The sequence below is a fragment of the Fundulus heteroclitus genome, chromosome 23, assembly GCF_011125445.2.
Source record: "Fundulus heteroclitus isolate FHET01 chromosome 23, MU-UCD_Fhet_4.1, whole genome shotgun sequence".
Classification (NCBI taxonomy): domain Eukaryota; kingdom Metazoa; phylum Chordata; class Actinopteri; order Cyprinodontiformes; family Fundulidae; genus Fundulus; species Fundulus heteroclitus.
The window spans coordinates 11,183,844-11,200,996 of record NC_046383.1 but is presented as its reverse complement, the minus strand read 5'-3'; the positions used below and the strand labels follow the sequence as shown (position 1 = coordinate 11,200,996).

Genomic DNA, 17,153 nt, shown 5'->3' with positions numbered 1-17,153 from the left:
AGTTAAATATATATTTTTCCAATGGGGCCAGGTTGGTTTAAAAAGCTGTTTTGCTTAATGAAAAACAAGTTTGAAAACTTCTTTTTACATTTACCCTGGACATATTTCTCTTTTACTGTGTCTAAACAAGCAAAAAAGAAAAAAAAAGTCTGTGAAAGGACAAATACTTTTTAACAGCACCGTATTTTTAAAATGTAGATTGACCTAGCAGGGGGGAAAAAATCATATGGAAAAAACGTATAAATGCAAATATTTTTCTTAATTCACAGCACATATGAAACAAGAAAAATAGCAAGAATGGAAAACATGAGAAGACCTGGAGGAATGACACACGTAATGTAGTTCAGTTTTCTTCCATCTTTGCAGAACAAATCTGCCATCAAAAGTGCAACACGAATCTGTAGAAACAAATTCTTCATCTCAAACCTTTGCGATACAGGAGAACAACCACTGCTATTCTCCGTCCCCATGTTTTAGCTTGTGCTGGTATTGATTTCAAACTTTAATTCATCCATGGAGGGTTTTTCATCCTGCCGTTCGGCACCGCCCTGCTCCACATGCACACATGGGAGCTGTAGTCATCAGTTTTTATGGATTAAAAAATAGCTTCCGTGCTCCCTTACAGATGCAGGTCGGTGGCATCTTACCTTTGGGTGGTTTGAAACTTTAATGCGTAATCACAAGCAAATCCCGTGAGGCTGGCTGCTCCCTAAAATCATAAAGCATTATTGCGTCTTTTTCATAATGGTGATAAAAAAACAAAAAAAAACAAACGGCTGCTGAAAGAACCCAACAAGAGACAGACAGAGGCAAGAAAAGGAGAGAGGTTGGTCGTCGTTTCAAAAAGTCACAATATCTTTTAATATAAAACACTTTTGATTTTAACATAATGAGGAATCCATCATCAGGGCCAATCCGCTACCACTCGAGCAGTGCAGCTGGGGAGGAGATCCACCTCGACCGCAGCTGACTTCAGTGGTTCCTCTGAGTGCACACAGAAAAGGATTGAAACATGCATTTTACTACATTGTACAAAGTCAGAAGCGAACAAAAAAAAAAAAAAAGTGGAGGCTGTATATTTCCCAACACTGGCAATGAGCCTCCTGCCGCCTTGCAGAAGGGGGGGAGGGGGGTCCGGAGGCAAATGAGGGGGCAGTCTTGGAAGTTGGGCATGTACAGAGGTGTCCGTTTGTTTCCTGGCACTTAGTGGGGAAAGTGCCCTCTTCTCTTTTAGACCGACAGCTGAAGGAAAAGCGGAAACTTGGTGTAAGGCAGGATATGACTCAACAGACTTCAGATTTCTCAGATTAACACTCGTAGACTTGCTTAGTTTTGACAAAGAGCATCTAAGTGCGGCTCCTGCGCTCTGAGGTCCGCACAGTGTTATTTGTGGATCCTGACAGTAACATAGAGCCGTCTCTGTCTACGTTCGCTCCCCCCACCATGTTGCTGGTAATGATCAATGTGTGAGGAAGCGCAGTGTCCACTCTCAGTCTCTCCCTGAAAAGCAAGCACCATTCTCCTCTCTCTATGATCTCCCAGATAGGCGAGAAGACTTTGGGAGGAAATCCCTCACTTTTGTCCTTTTATACTGACGGCACTTGGATAAAAGGCATTTCACTCCAAACTTTGTCCCTTTCCCCCTCCCTCCCGTTTCTCTTCCAGACACACATTCACACCCACACGGTCACACCACAGAAGCCACAGAGGTGACGGAGGTCACCTTATTGTCTTCTGCCCAAGGCTGCAAGTTCTGCAGGGCGTAGAGGGAGGAGTTATGCAGGCAGAGGGGATCCGGCTGCAGCGGCTGGCTCAACGTCTTCTGGAAAGCCTCCTGCTGAAGCTGCAACATCAGCCGGTTGGCCTGCTGCCTCTCGGCCTCTCTTTCTTCTGCAGTTTGCCTTCTGCGGGAGGGAGGAGATGGACCATGAGTGGAGGATCGTTTAAAACCAAAGTCATGTACAGTTTAACGGGGCATTTAAAGAAAACGGTCTTTATGTAGCACCTTTGCATTTTAAGCAAGGTACTATTTTTAGTATTTAATTTGGACTTTCTTTGCATTTTTAGATCAATTCAGGTCTCAAACATGGTTAAAAATAATGGAAAACTATTTACTGCACACATGTTTTTTCCAAAATTAACATTTTGAACACATTCTTATAAAATGAGAAAACTAATATATACAGTAAGAAATAAATATATATTATTTGCATAAAGAGGAGCTAAAATCTAAGATGGCATTCCTAATAAAAATATTCTACTGCAGAAAATGTAGAAATATTTTTGTTTTGTTTATTCCTGATAAGAAAATATGAGCAAAAATAATAAAATAAAAATGTATAATCAGAAATGACTTAGCTATACTTTGTTTGTTTATTTGATTATAGTAAAACAAAAATATTTACAATATTTTCACAATTAAGGCTCTTTGAAAGATGTCATCAACCAAAACCCTTACGCACAACAGGGCTCAAATCTGAATAAAAATAAAATTCACAACAAAAACATCCTTAGAAAAATGCAGAGGTTCATCTTTAATTAACACTAATTCCCAAAAAGATGAATGTTCATACTTTTCCAACACAGAGTCTGACGCCAGGATGTGACAATCGAGTAAATAGAGCAGGAAACACGTTGCAGGTGCAAAGCTGCTCATCTGCAAGTAGGCTGCTGCACCTGAATATTTATTCAGCTCCTGTGCAGCAGGATTTAGCTCCAGGCCAAGATGGCTGCTGATTGACACGAGTGACAGGAGCTGACGAGAGATTGTGGCTGACGTTGGGAGGGGGGGTGGATCCTGCCTCAAGGTGAAAGCTTACATCTGCTTCTCTGTTTGTTTCAGAGTGACACCAGTAAAGCATATCCTGTATATCCAGTACAGCAATTAATTGACGAGTTGATACTGGCGTGGTGATGTTTGATTTCCAAACTGTGCCTCCACCTCTAAATAACACGATGCCTTTATATTACACCCTAAACGATTAAAGAACCGAATCAGATCTAATTGCAAATGTTTTCAAGCTGAGATAAAAACGAGGACTGATCTGTATTCCTGTGCAAATAAACCTGAAAGGGGAGTTGTGTCTGAAACAGCCGATGTTCTTCAAATCCACAGTGAAACCCGAATGGTAGAATGACGAGCAGGAGCACACCTCTGAACACCCCCTCTTTCACGCACACCAACCTCCATCCATTAGCCACACATTATTGTTAACAGCATTATCATAATCCGATTCCCCGGCTGTTGATTCGATCATCGTCTTGTTACCAGCGTGGTCGTCACGCAAAGACATCCCTCACGCTCATCCGATCAGATGCAAGACGAACGGAGGGGAGCGTTGCATAAATCTCAGCAAAAGTAGGAAATCAGAAAAACGAGTTAAACCAATTCCCCTGCTACCCCCGTGACAGGCCGCTCAGTCAGGATACGCTCTGCTGGTGTTTTATTACGAGCAGACTCGTTTTATTACAACCTGTGTTGCAGACTCAGAGCGGATGACGTCACTGTTGGGAGCTTTTTGTGCGCGCGCGTGTGTAAAATCCACCGTTTTATACCTTTAAAGCAAAATTCAACAAATTAGAGAGCCTCGCAGCGCGTGAACGTTTTCACGATTACGTAAAAAACACCAAACTTTAATATGCATTATATTGGTGTTCTGTAAGACAGGCTAACAGTAAGTAATGCATGGTTATGAGGTGGAAAGATAATTATATGTTTTATTGCAGGGCGAGTGCATGCAAACCCTTTTTCTGTTTTTGCTCCACATAAAATTGCCTCATTAGGAAAAGGAGTTTGTTTGTAATGTAATCTGGGTATAGATAGAAACACTAACACATTGAACACACTATCAGTGAGACATAATGGTGGCAGCATCATGCTGTGGGGATGCTTTTTAGTGCAAACGTGGAAGAAAAGTTGCTGGAGGCTAAACAACACTTGATCCTAAACTTACAGCCGGAGCTGCCAGGGAATGGTTTATAGCTCAAAACCACATCTGTGTGTCAGACATGCTTTGCCCTAAATCTGGTTGAGAATCTGTGTCAATACATAAAAATTCACGTTCGCTGACAGTTCTTTTGAAAAGAAATGCAGTCTCTAGATGTGTGAAGCAGCCAGAGACATGCTCCCTAACACTTACAGCTGTAATTGCAGCAGAAGGTGGCTCTACAAAGTGAGTAACGAGTAAATCTAAGCTGCTCTCTCTAGATTTTAATTTATGCACCACATTTAGACATTTATAAATTTGTTTCCACATTTTATGCAAAATGTGTTTGCCCTGTCACACAAAATCCAAAGAAAATATAATGACGTTTGTGGTTATAATGTAACGCAATGTATAAAGAGCAGTGATTACTCACGTAAGGCAATGTACATACGGCCAGTACATTTACGGCAACATGCAAAAAACCTTTTTTAAATGTTTTTCAAGTGCAATGAATATGAAAAACATTTAGGAAAGCATTAAGGTCGTTTAAACGTGAAAGCCCTTAAGGTAATGTCTTAAGGTAATTTAACGCTCTGTAATTTGCTTCTGAAATATGCGTCCTGCTCCTTTAACAATGGGCAGTGCATTATAATTAGATTTTCTACTCATTTACCTCCAAATGGCTATAAACAACAGTCAGGATGAAGCGTGTGTGTGTGTGTGTGTGTGTGTGTGTGTGTGTGTGTGTGTGTGTGTGTGTGTGTGTGTTTGGCAGACGGCTCCTCCTGTGAGTGTTTCAGTATTGCTTTGGACAGCAGCTTTCTAAAAGGCCTTTCAGGAGGCGCACCAGTGATTGTGCTTAGTCAAGTGATCCGGCCTCGACAGGCAGCTAGGCTAAGCAGAAAAGGTGTCGTGTTTTACAAGCCCTTGAACGCTGCAGCTTCAGCCAGGTGTGCCTCGGGTAAGATTTTGGTGGGCATGTTCAGAAAGGCGGTGACATCCTGAAGCTGTCGAGTTATGACAGAGGCAAAGCGCGATTGTCAGGTAAAAACGTCTGAAGCCTCTTTGTTTCACTTCGAGGAATCAGACTGTGGGAGGGGGAACAAGTAGAACAGAAAAAGGACTTGCTTCACTCCCCGGTGGATGAATATCCCTTCCCCCTTTGCCGCAGTCTTACCGCCATTTTGTCCGTCTGTTCTGAAACCAGGTCTTGACTTGTGCGTCGGTCATCTTGAGGGCCTTCGCCAGCGTGGCCCGCTCAGCCGACGCCAGGTACTTCTGCCGGTGGAAGCGTTTCTCCAGCTCGCAGATCTGCACGCGGCTGAAGGACGTGCGGGGCTTTTTTCTCTTGGGCGGCGTCCGGTTCTGGTACGGGTGGCCGATGCGGCGGGTCACGGAGAAGGGCGAGAGGGCGGCTGGAAAACGGGGCAGGAGAGGTCAAGACGTTTCACTCTTACAAAAGACCTAAGATGTGAATTTCAGTTCACAGTTCTGGTGTTTCTGAGAGCTGCTTTTAAATAAGTGATGCTGATAATGATGCTGATGTGCGTTTTACCTGGAAATGCAAGCATGCGGAACGCAGATGAATAAGTATGACGGACTTCACGAAAATTAGCCAAGCCAACGTAATGTTTCAAAAGAGATCACCTGAATGGGTAAGACATGGTTATGTAATGGGTGGGGGTGACTCACCTGGGCAAGCCCCCTTTGGAAAAGGATAGTCTGCCAGAAGGCCATTGCTGTCTCGCAGGTGAGCGAGCTCGGGGTAATAGCATTTGGCTAATGTCTCCACCGTGCTCCAGACAGGGACTCTGCCGATGTCTCCCTTGGGGAGAGGACAGAGGGACCCGGCAGCCTCCGGCCCCCCTGTGGCCTCCCCAGCTCGGCTCTCCTCTGCCTCCTCCCCTAAAGGAAAGGGAGACACAGTCAGGTCCCACATCTGGAGTACAGCAGCAGCCGGGCTGGCACCAACCCACAGCGGCTAATCACATGAAGGAGTCCTAAATGATGAACAGACTCTACTTTAATGACATTTACTGCTGCTCTCTTAAAGTTGGTCTTTTTTAAACCACAAAATGAGATATGTCTCATTCAGAGAAAATGAGAGAGGACTTGCGGGGTTATAAAGATAAATCAAACACAAACAGGCCATCCGTAAAAACTTTGAATGAGTTTTTAATGTCGGAAAGAAAAAAACGAATGAAATACAGAAGCTAGGAGCAGATTTTCCTTAAACAAAGTAGTATCTGGTTTAAACAGAGAATTTGCACAAAAAGTAGGTCAAACATTAATTGCGTCATTAAAGCTCTAAAGCTGTTAGATATTTCCAGAGCGAGAGGATTTACATGCAAACGATACAGATTTTCACCACATATTTCATGTATTTTTTTTTATGAGGGATATGGCTGACAACCCAGGGCGCCGCTCCATCTGAGAGTGACGGGAGAAAAAAAACAAAACAACTACCTCAGCTACGGCCAAAAAACACATTTTGATTGCATTTTTGCAGTAAATGGTGCATAAGAGTTTATCAAGGTGAAAGCGGCTCCAGAGCTACAAGTGGCTGGTTGGACTTTCCACTACGGCTCTAAGTAACGTTAGCTTTAAATGATACAGAACCAGTTAGTGATTTTAAGTATAAATATAATAACAAATGCTGGTTTTAGCGCTTTTATTTTACCAGTATTATATTTTTTGATCTATTTTTCTTGTCATTTTGTTGGAAACTATGTGGGGTTTTTTAAACATAATTTTCTACAAATAATAAGATCCCTTCGAACATGTTTAAATGTAGAAATCTTTTTTTTTAATCTAAAATAAAAATAAAGTGGTATTTCTTAAAAAATTATAACACGTTCCTTATAGTAGATGTTTATAAAAAAATAAGATTTTTTTTTTTTCAAAAGGTCACATTTGTGTCTCTAAACGAGCTTTAATTAGGCAGACTTGGAGCAAAAATGCCTCTTTATATTGTGAAGGTTGCAAACCCCTGAGCTAGACAATTAAGCTGGAGGAATCTAACCCACAGCTTCCAGCATGGGCCTATTCAGGGGGTTGTTACACTGTGTTTTATTTTAATTAGTCTGATATAAAGGAATCAGTCTAGTTGAATAAGTTTGTTGGCCATACATTAACTGGATTGGTCAAAACACAATTCAAGATTCATAAAACCTTTATTCTATTGATGAAATTACACAAAAAATAGCTTTTCACCTCCTTTTTTAGCATTTTGCCTATCTTCAATTAAGAGAAGCATAAAAACTACAACTGGTTAAGCCTGATTAGTCTGAAAATATGTTGTACGTAGCTTTTTGTTTCCTTTTCTTGATTTGTGTCTCTATAAATGACTAAAAATAAAGCGCTCACCATAAGTGTTTTTCTTTTCTGCACCTCGCATGCAGGATATTAATGACAGCTTATCCTCTGCATCATAAAATATCTATGAATCCTGTCTATTTTGTCAGCCGTGGGTAAACAGATGATCGATAAATGTAATGGGATCGTTCGTCGCAGATCCACTCTGCAGCCATTCTCGTTCCGAGGCTGAATGGAAATAAAATGCTAAAATAAACCAAGAAAGAAAAAAAAAAAAAAACGTGCGTGTTTGTGTTGTTTTTTTTCCCTAGCAAGCTGTTTGCCGGCTGTCTTACAGGGTGTTTATTTGTTTTTGTTTTGTCAGAGAAGATCACCAGGAGCCGAAATGAATATGAAAACATCTGCATAGGTGTCCCCCCCGGGGGGCTGTGTGCTGCTGCTGCTGCTGCTGAGAGAGTTTCAGCGAGCTGAAAATTCATTTGCCAGCACACACGATGACAATTTGGATGGGAAATGGGACACGAAGCTATTACTGGTGCTGCAGTCATTTCCAAGGAGCTGCCAGAGTCCCCTGATGGTGCTGAACACGATTGGCAAATTGAGGCACACACGAGCAAATGATTTGTAAGGAAAAGATGAGCAGCTAGATTCTGCTCTAACAGCGGGTCACATAAAGTTTACATCAGCGGCGTGGAAATTAGCGGCGCAGCCTCGGCGTCAAAGCTGCACGTTCGCAGCAGGCCTGACCCTGACCTCTCTGCTCTCTTCTCTTATTGTTATTTTTAATCTTCTATGATATTTTTATTGCATCGTAACACAACTTCACATTATGTGCGCACTCAGATAATCGCTCAATAATAATAAAATGGCAATTGCACCCAACTGATGCACCTTTTGGGATATGGACAACCCTCGCTGGTATTTAATCAAGACTTTAAGCAAACAAAAACCCAGTTTTATTTCTATAGCTTCACTATAAGTGGGTTGCAACACCATTACAGCCATTACCATTGACTTTTAGAGAATCTTTTTGCCTAAATCAGCTTGGAGCCTTATGGGTCACGGAGGGAGAGCACAGAGGAGGCCTGTTGTTGCTCCCAGCAGCAGGTCTGGCCAAATAATCCTGCATTAGGAGGCTATTTCAGGCCATCTGCGGCCTAACTAATGGGCCAGGCACATACGAGCACGTTCAGAGGCAACCAAATGAGCTGCAGGCTCTTTTGGAGATGCCAACTGCAGCAAGGCATTGCTTCACAGCGTCTGAAATGCAGCTGAACTTAAGTTTCATATCGAGCTGTTTTAATGCATGAGCCAGATGTAAAAGCTTTACACCCAAGGCTGTGGAAACTGTGCAGAATACAAATTAAATGGCAGTAAAATAACTCATTTCATGCTTTATGACTAAAATTGTCAATGCAAAACTTTTTTTGATAATATTATCATTGTTTGCAGAATAACAGCAGCATTTGTGACATTTTGCTGTTACATATTACGTTTTTGGATTTAAATGTAATAAAACACTATTTACAGTAGGGCTCAATAAAAAACAGTGGCATGTTAAATTTATGATAATAAAAAATATTGCTTGTAGTAATTGTGTGTCATAATTATAATTTTTTTTAGGGCTGACATGAAAACATGTAATCAGTTTAACAGCTCAGTACACGAAACCTTACAAAATAAAAGAAAAAGCGAATAAAAACAAAAATCCTCCAAAAATAACTCGAGCTGTACTCCTTTATCAACTGAACGGGGGGGAAAAAATCAAGAACAAAAATGAAAGGGGTGGAAAAACAACATCTCTTTTTCTCCGTAACACAATTTAGCATAGGCATTATCGAAAGAAAAAAAATCTAAAAATGCCACCGTGGAGAATATGTTTCCCATAATAAAACCACTTATACTTAATAACACTTCTCTGTGACAGCGCCTCCCTTCCCCACTGCGGATATTACCTCTGCAGCAATCTAATAAATATATCCGCGAAGGATTCTTAGGGGGGATATTGAAATATAACGTGAACATACATTGCTATTTATTACACAACACGGGACAAAAAGGAAAGGACTCTGGTTTCCGTCACACTGAGATAAAAACAAGCAGCACAGGGAGGAGTTAACTCTGTCACTGCACAGAGAAAGGCTGTAATTATGCTTTATTGCTGCTGGGTGAGTTATGGAGCTGCTCATCTGCATCATGGCACTGAAATGCGTCAATAATCCACATTATTGATGCATGGTAATCATGATCATCATTATCCCTAATATTAGCGGATGTGTGGATGCTACAATTGGTCGTTTATTACTTGGATTATTTCGATTTTGTTCGGATTTATTAATTTAAGTAAATTCTGCTCACATTCGACTCTACAATAGATTTAAAAAACACTTGAACACTATTATATATCTACCTGTTTATTCGTTCTATATTGTGTTGCTTGTTTTATCAATTTTTAACGTTAAACATTGATGTCATATTTAGTAACAAACATTGCTGCTTATTTATATGAATTTTACACTTTAATTCAGCTCTATGGGATGTTAACCATTAAACCTAAATTATATATTTTATTTATTTGTATGTATTGGTTTTGTTTTCTTTTTTGTTGTTGTTTTGTGATATTTTTTTTAATTTATTTTAAGGCCTCCGTAAATTTTACAAAATTAGAAAATAAAGAAGGAAACATTAACCCTGAACCTTAAACTCAACTGCTTTTACAAAAAGAAAAAAAATGCATTTGTCAAATTGCTTAAAGGGTTAGATTGACCATATTCATACAAAATAAATCTAAACTAGAACATAAATCAGGTCTGGCTGGTTGGGTCTCAGTCCGTTTTGCTCATGCGTCGGTGAGCCTCACGGCGTCCTCTGCAGCTTTATTTTCTTTTTTACGCCTGTCTGGCTGTGCGTTTGGCCCCCGTGGTGAACGGTGGTGAATTTCTGCCCCACGCGTGGTGAAAAACGAGAGTCTGCAGCGCAGTTTGCAGGTTTTCGTTTACATCCCCGCAAAAACGAGCTCCAATGAACGGCAGAATTACTCGCCGCAAAAGCCTTTTGGCAAAACGTTGAGCTGATTTGAGCTCCACTGGAGCGCTTTTTGCCTCCTCCGGTTTCATCTTGGAAAGGAGGAGAGAGACATTCAAACTTGCCAGAAGGAGAGATGATGTAAACCTTTTTATAGGAAACAAAGCGCAGCAAATCTGTGATGTTTCTGCGTCCTGCTGGCGGAAAGGACCATGCAGGGTCTTTGGGTGATCAATACAGAGGAAAGAATATAAGCAGCGGAATAATTACGCAAAGCAGAGAGGAATTAAACGAGGGGCCCTCTGTGACTATGAGTAAAATTGATAAGTCTATTTACACTGTATCTTTTTGCAGATGACATATCGTCCACCATTGAATAATTAATCAGGTAGCAGGAGCTGAAATATGAATATTTAATGCGTGGAGAGTAGGACGCCTACGCGCATTTCCAGGATGTTTCCCATTTTCATCCTAAGATTATCATTGAAAACTGCAAATCAAAATCAATTTACTAAGAACATTTAATAAGGTAACATGTTTAATATAAGAAAATGTTGTCACATCTTTTAATGCATTAGTTTATGTATGAATTTTAGCTGTTATTTTCTTGCAAATTGACATCTCATATTTTAAGTTTTTGTCTGCATTTGTTATTATAATATATATAAAAGCCAACATTTCTGAAAGTTCCACTCAAAATGCAAATAAGGACTCAGAGTGTATATTTAGCTTTTTTTTTTTTAGAGGTGTAAATGTGGTCATTAAAAGGTTATATATATATATATATATATATATATATATATATATATATATATATATATATATATATATATATATATATATATATATATATATAAAGACGTGTCAACTATAGTTTTGATTAAAAAAATACTCATCATTATAATTATTGTTGTTTTTTTTTTGGGGGGGGGGGGGTTTGTTTCTGTTTGAACAACAAAAATTAGGAGCAGAAACCATAACGCTTGTAGAGTTAATTGCAATGTTGGAGTTGTTACTTCGACAAGTAGTTGAAATTCCAGGCAGGAGGAAAAAGTAAATAGAAATGTGTTTAAATTAATAATAATAATAATAATAATAATAATAATAATAATAATAATAATAATAATAATAATAATAATAATTTTGTCATGTTATTATGTCTGTAACTCATCCTTCTGCTTTCTCCAGTGTCTCAAAGATGAAGGAAAAAATCATTCATCCTCATAAAGGGAAAAAAATGGAGAGCGTCGTTATCCGTCATCCGCTGTAAATGGAGAGTGATTGTCCAATACTGATTCATCAGCACGTCTGTGTCAATTTCTGCTCTCGTTCATCAGGCTGCCCTTCCAGCATAATAACAGAGACTCTGTGAGCGTCTATATGATGCGTTATAGATTACAACATAAAGATTAAAACATCCGCACCGCCCCGCCTGCACAACTCATCTCTCCTTTTCTATTTATTACAGTTACAGTGACTAAACGTTTTGAATTTCAACAGGATGCGATTGGGTGACGTAACTCCATCTTAAAGAAGGGGGTAAAAAAAAACATGACGGGAGATTTATTTATTTTTTACCTGTTAGTCTGTCCTTGGCAAACCTCCTACTGCTCTCCATCCACGGGAAGGTGAAGTTCGCCGGGTTCCCCATCCCCATCCCGTGCACAGCGGGGATTCCGGGGGGCGGATGAGGCGCGGCAGCGGCCGACGGTGGAGGCGGGGGCGGCATGGGTCTGTGCGCCGGCACCCGGATCACCCCGCCCGAGTTCCCGGAGTTCACGTTTACGTTCATGTTCATGCTGACGTTCATGTTCATGTTGACGTTGTAGGAGCAGGCCGGGTTGTAGACGCTGTTGTAGCCGTTGCTGTACACGTTGGGGGCCAGCGCGTAATCCGGGTCGCCGGTCCGGTTGGGCAGCATGCAGCCGCTGGACTGGTCCGAGCTGTTGAGGATTTGGTCGATTCCGAAGCTGATGGGTTCATGCTGCTGCTGGTGTGTCTGGCTCACCTCCTCGATCCCGGTGTGCTCCATTTCAGTGGCGATCTCACAGGATTTTCTAGAGACGGGGTGTTTTCGAGTCTAGGGAAATGAAACGACTGCTCTTGGAGGACTGTTCTGTTCAATCTGAGCATCAACTCCCAGGAAACCAACAACGCGTCCGGTGCTATCCAAAATCATGCCATTATTTCTGTCCAGCAGTGGGAGCGGGTGTTTCCTAAATTAAATGCCAATCCGTCTGGCTAAAAAAACGCTTATCCTATCCATCTTTGAGAGCAGTCTATCCGTGTATTAGAAACAGGGAAACCTTTCAACGAGGGGAAAAAAATACCCCGTCGACGATGCGCGAAGATTATCCAGAGTTTACTCACTGAGCAAAAAATCCGGGGTTCTGAGAAGAACCAGTTCTCTGGAGAGACTTGATGCGCTTTGTTCGCCTACTCTGGCACAGGCAATCCATACGCAGGGAACATGGCAAAGTAGCCGATTTCCTCAGATCAAAACGAACACAGGACAGGGAAAAAAAAACCGGGACAAGCCCGAGGAAGCGAAAAACGGGGCGGAAAAAACAACAACAATAAAGCGCTGACCTCGCAGGCTCGGATATTAATTGGAGGTGAGCGCTGAAAGAGGGCTCTGTTGTGCTGAATGGCGAAGTGCACTTGCAAGCGTTTCAGCAGGTGAGATTGCCCTCTGCGTAACAGCGTCAAAATCAGCCATTCAACCAGCCAGCCCTCCCTCTCATCCCTCACTCTCCTCCCCCATCAGGACAGTTGTTTTGCTCGGATGTCTTAAAGAGGCCGCAGCACGTTGTGCGCAGCTTTTCCTGGTGCTCTAGGATACTGCGTTTTGAGCCGACGTTATTGCGCTTTTAAACTGAAACTAAAGACGCATCAATCGACCAGAAGTCCGCAATTGGCAGGTCAAACGTAGATTTATTTCCCTATTCATTAAATGGGTCAACCTGCACGACTCGCATCGCTTTCTACCTCCAAATGCACCAGCGACAATGATGGATAGGGACCATCTGGTCACATCTTCGTTTTCTGTTTGAGTTCTACGTTTGTCAAAGAACCTGCATCACTTTTTAACTTATTCCGTTAAAAAGTGCTCTGATTCCAACCAAAAAGAATACCGGAAGTACAATTTGGCCATAAAAGGCGTTATGAGCGCATCTCTAATTAAATCTGCGCCATGGTAAAATATTTTGAGAAATCCAGTCTTTTCCAGAATAACATGAAGGTTTAATTTACCTTAATTGTGACCCATCGAGTTTCAAAATGCATAAAGAAGTTAACTAGTAATCATTCAAATAAAACAAAAAATAAAATAAATGACCATGTCCATAATTGTTTTAAATCACAATTAATCGTTTTATCTATAGTTAAATTAAGTTGTTATTTTAATTTGACTTAAATTCACAGATACTTCTTTTTACTGACTTTGTCTTTGCAACAAAAAAACGGGTTTCTGATTGGTTAAACTGCTAAGTTCACTTCCAACAAATTATCTTGACTAAGGCGATGTTAGCTCTGCCTATTCCTTTTAATGGGTAAAGTTCAAGACACATCAAACCATCTGATCCAACGGACAGATCCGTACAGATTTTTATCCTGACCTACTGGTTGTATAGAGGATCCCTCTACGGACAACCGGATACAACCGGGTGGTAAACGCAAAGCCGCATTAGCTTCTCAAACAAGCTCCAAGAACATCGCTGTTAAACTGTCTTTATATCTGATGTCCTATCATGGGTAAGTACTGTTTATTGAAATGTTTCGTACATTCGTTCGTTGAGCTCCTGGTACAACAATGCTGAGGTGTGTGTTTCCGGACGACCTACATGGGGATGGACCTAGCCAGAAATTGTGTACAGTTTATGTTGCGTTTAAAAGATTTTTGCTCTGTTTTCCCCAGAGCGGATGTGTATTACTTTGCCAACGTGTCTCTCTTCCTGTCTGACTCATGATTCTTCCATCAAATCACTGCGCAGCTCCAATACAGATCCAGGAACGTAGAACCGCAAACGAGTCTGCCCGGCCCCATTCACTTCAACCAGGTCTAATTTCTACGACTTCATATGATTCCATTTTCCGTCGGATCGGACAGTTTGGTGTGTCTCGGCCTTAAGTCTGACAATCAAATAACCTAATGATGTGCTGCAGCACAAAATTATTAGATGTGTATTTATATGTAAAACTATAATATATAATTATTAAAGGAGATACCTACCACCTTAACTCCTCCCGGCCAGCAGGTGGCGCACTTACACTCTCCTGCTTTCGTTCCAAACTTCAACTGTACTGTTTGCCAGCATTTGCATAATGGTTAGAATTAGCAAACATTTAACTTAGCAGTTGAGAAGGAAAATCCTCCTCCACGTGGATCCTGAGCCCCTTTGCTTCCTCAAGTTGGCACCAACATTCAAAAGCTTGACGACGTTCATCCTCATTTTGCTTCATTTTATGGTCCGCATGAATGTGGGACGTAACACTGATAAGCCATTTCTCATCGATATCCCGGAGCTACCATGATCTGGCCACAGCTGAGCTCTTTCTCACATGACTTCAATATTTTGGACCAACCAAAATGTATCAAACAATAATGTTTTTTTACTATATATTTATTTTTCAGTAAAATTTATACTTTCATTCTGCACCACTCCAGGCGATCTGTGGATGTGTTATTTTTTAAAAAGAAATAATCGTCTTGATGAAAAAGTTGTAGCTATGAACTTTGCGTACATTTGTTTGAATGTCTATTTATCATTTATGTTTATTTTCACTTTCCTTGATTGTTGATACATTAAAGCTGTTGTTTAAATGAAAATGTATTTATTGAATTGTGACACTGCTGGACCTCCATAGTTCCATGACTTTGCAATAAACTAATACATTAAACCAACAGCCCTATTTTCCTCCCTTTATTCACTATTATTAAATTATATTATTCAATCAAATTAGGATAATTAATCTGTAAGGTTCCCCAGATATATTTTTGGGCCAGAGACTGAAGGGCAGTGACGGATTTGGACACTTTAGGAAGCGTCTGCTGCAGGATTTATTTGGGAACATATCAGCAGAGGATTTTAAAGTCATGGTGGTCATAATTATGCGAGTCACTGTTCATGCAATTAAAAAGACCACATGAACCATCAAAAGCTGGTAACAAAAAAAAAAAACTGACTCCAACAAAATACATCAAATAGTGAACAAGACCGGGTTGCTATACAGTGACATGATCCGGATTGTTGGGGGCCTGCACGTTTGCACCTCTGCATTTAGCAGCACAACTGAACACTGGGCAGATTTACGCGAGCGAGGCGGGATGAAGCAATGATTTGGTGCAGTTTGTGGGAGAATGAAGCCATAAATTAGCTGACATTGTCGGGAAATGTGCAGCTCATAGGGCTGGTTAAAAGGCGCTGATTGGCTCATTGCAACACAAATGAATGAAATGGATAGATAGATAGATAGATAGATAGATAGATAGATAGATAGATAGATAGATAGATAGATAGATAGATAGATAGATAGATAGATAGATAGATAGATAGATAGATAGATAGATAGATAGATAGATAGATAGATAGATAGATAGATAGATAGATAGATAGATAGATAGATAGATAGATAGATAGATAGATAGATAGATAGATAGATAGATAGATAGATAGATAGATAGATAGATAGATAGATAGATAGATGTATTAAACATATAAATAACTAGGATCCGCTGTGAAAAGTGGCGCATCTGATTTGCACAGATTATTTAACCTTTATCCGCCTGAAGCGACGACGTTGATCGCCGGGGTCTCAATTCAATAAACATGAAAAATGGCTCATAATAAAAGCGCGACACGGGGAAAAAAAACGAATTTAATATATCACCGTTTTATTACGCACTTATTTCACTTTTCGTGCGAATAAAGATATCTCTCAACTGCACAAGGTGGCTAGAGGGAAGCATAAAAATCAATTGTGTGGATGCGGGGCCATATCAATAACGCGGTGCGCGCACGATGAACGGGTGCGGAGGAAAACACCGCCGCTGCTCGGCCTGTTTATGTTTGCGCGTCACAGGGAAATGAATTGAACAAGGAGAAGATTCACCGAGCCTCAGATCAGCTTACCGACAAGGTAATTGGCCGTTTATGCAAAAGCTGGAAGATGTACGGGCAGGAGGAGAGGAAATAATGTTGGATAGCCTGCTGGGCCGTGAGACGTCTCTCTCTCTCTCTCTCTCTGGTTCTGTTTGGGTGATGCAGCTGCAGAGATGTGACGCCTGGCTGAGCGTTGTGCAGCGCCAAATCAATGCGTAATGGCTGCTGCAGGGGTTCCCGGTGGCATATAACCGGAGTATGTTTATAAAAATCCGGTTTTTAGACGCAACGGATGTTGATGTTACAGCAACCGAGGACGTGTGAGCACGTAATGAGGCGCGTCCCCAGTTGTTCTGGGTTGCACTTTCTTCAGTTTTCTTAGATTATGTGTTGCTTTGCTCAGTAATCCAGATTGTTCGTCAAAAATAACAGCCGGCCCAAAGCATCAGCGAACCAACCCCTTGTATAATCCAACAGAGGGCTCTCAAGAGTGCCTGAATTCTCACACCTACTTTAAATGTTATATGAATTTTTTAATTCCTGCTCGTTAACATTTATGGCAGCACTTAACTTTTATGACCAAACAGAAAAAAGAAAACAAAATAAATAGGGATAGATTCCTGAAAATGTGTACTAATTTAGGAAAAATCACAGTCTCACAGACAATCATATTAAAGCTTCACATTCACATTAGTTTGCCAACAATGTTTTTTTTTCTTTATTTATTATGGACGTTATGAACAGATGGATATCTTTTTAATAATCTGTTTGGACTTCTACATCAAAC

General features: G+C 40.7%; 1 protein-coding gene across 3 annotated transcripts; it reads right to left on the bottom strand.

The window, feature by feature from the left end:
• Positions 1 to 834: 834 nt before the first annotated feature.
• tlx2 (T cell leukemia homeobox 2) lies at positions 835 to 13,065 on the bottom strand. 3 transcript variants are annotated; one of them, XM_012870799.3, is made up of 5 exons: positions 11,844 to 13,057; positions 5,619 to 5,831; positions 5,104 to 5,341; positions 1,724 to 1,904; positions 835 to 1,242 (listed from the first exon to the last, which is right to left on the bottom strand). In XM_012870799.3, exons 1-5 carry the CDS (start codon positions 12,295 to 12,297, stop codon positions 1,231 to 1,233), a joined length of 1,098 nt encoding a protein of 365 aa, XP_012726253.3. In that variant the 5' UTR covers positions 12,298 to 13,057; the 3' UTR covers positions 835 to 1,230. The 3 variants fall into 3 exon arrangements, with proteins under 3 accessions (XP_012726253.3, XP_035983294.1, XP_035983295.1); XM_036127401.1 differs by lacking the exon at positions 835 to 1,242 and having other exon boundaries at positions 1,673 to 1,904; positions 11,844 to 13,062; XM_036127402.1 differs by lacking the exons at positions 835 to 1,242; positions 5,619 to 5,831 and having other exon boundaries at positions 1,673 to 1,904; positions 11,844 to 13,065.
• Positions 13,066 to 17,153: the final 4,088 nt, after the last annotated feature.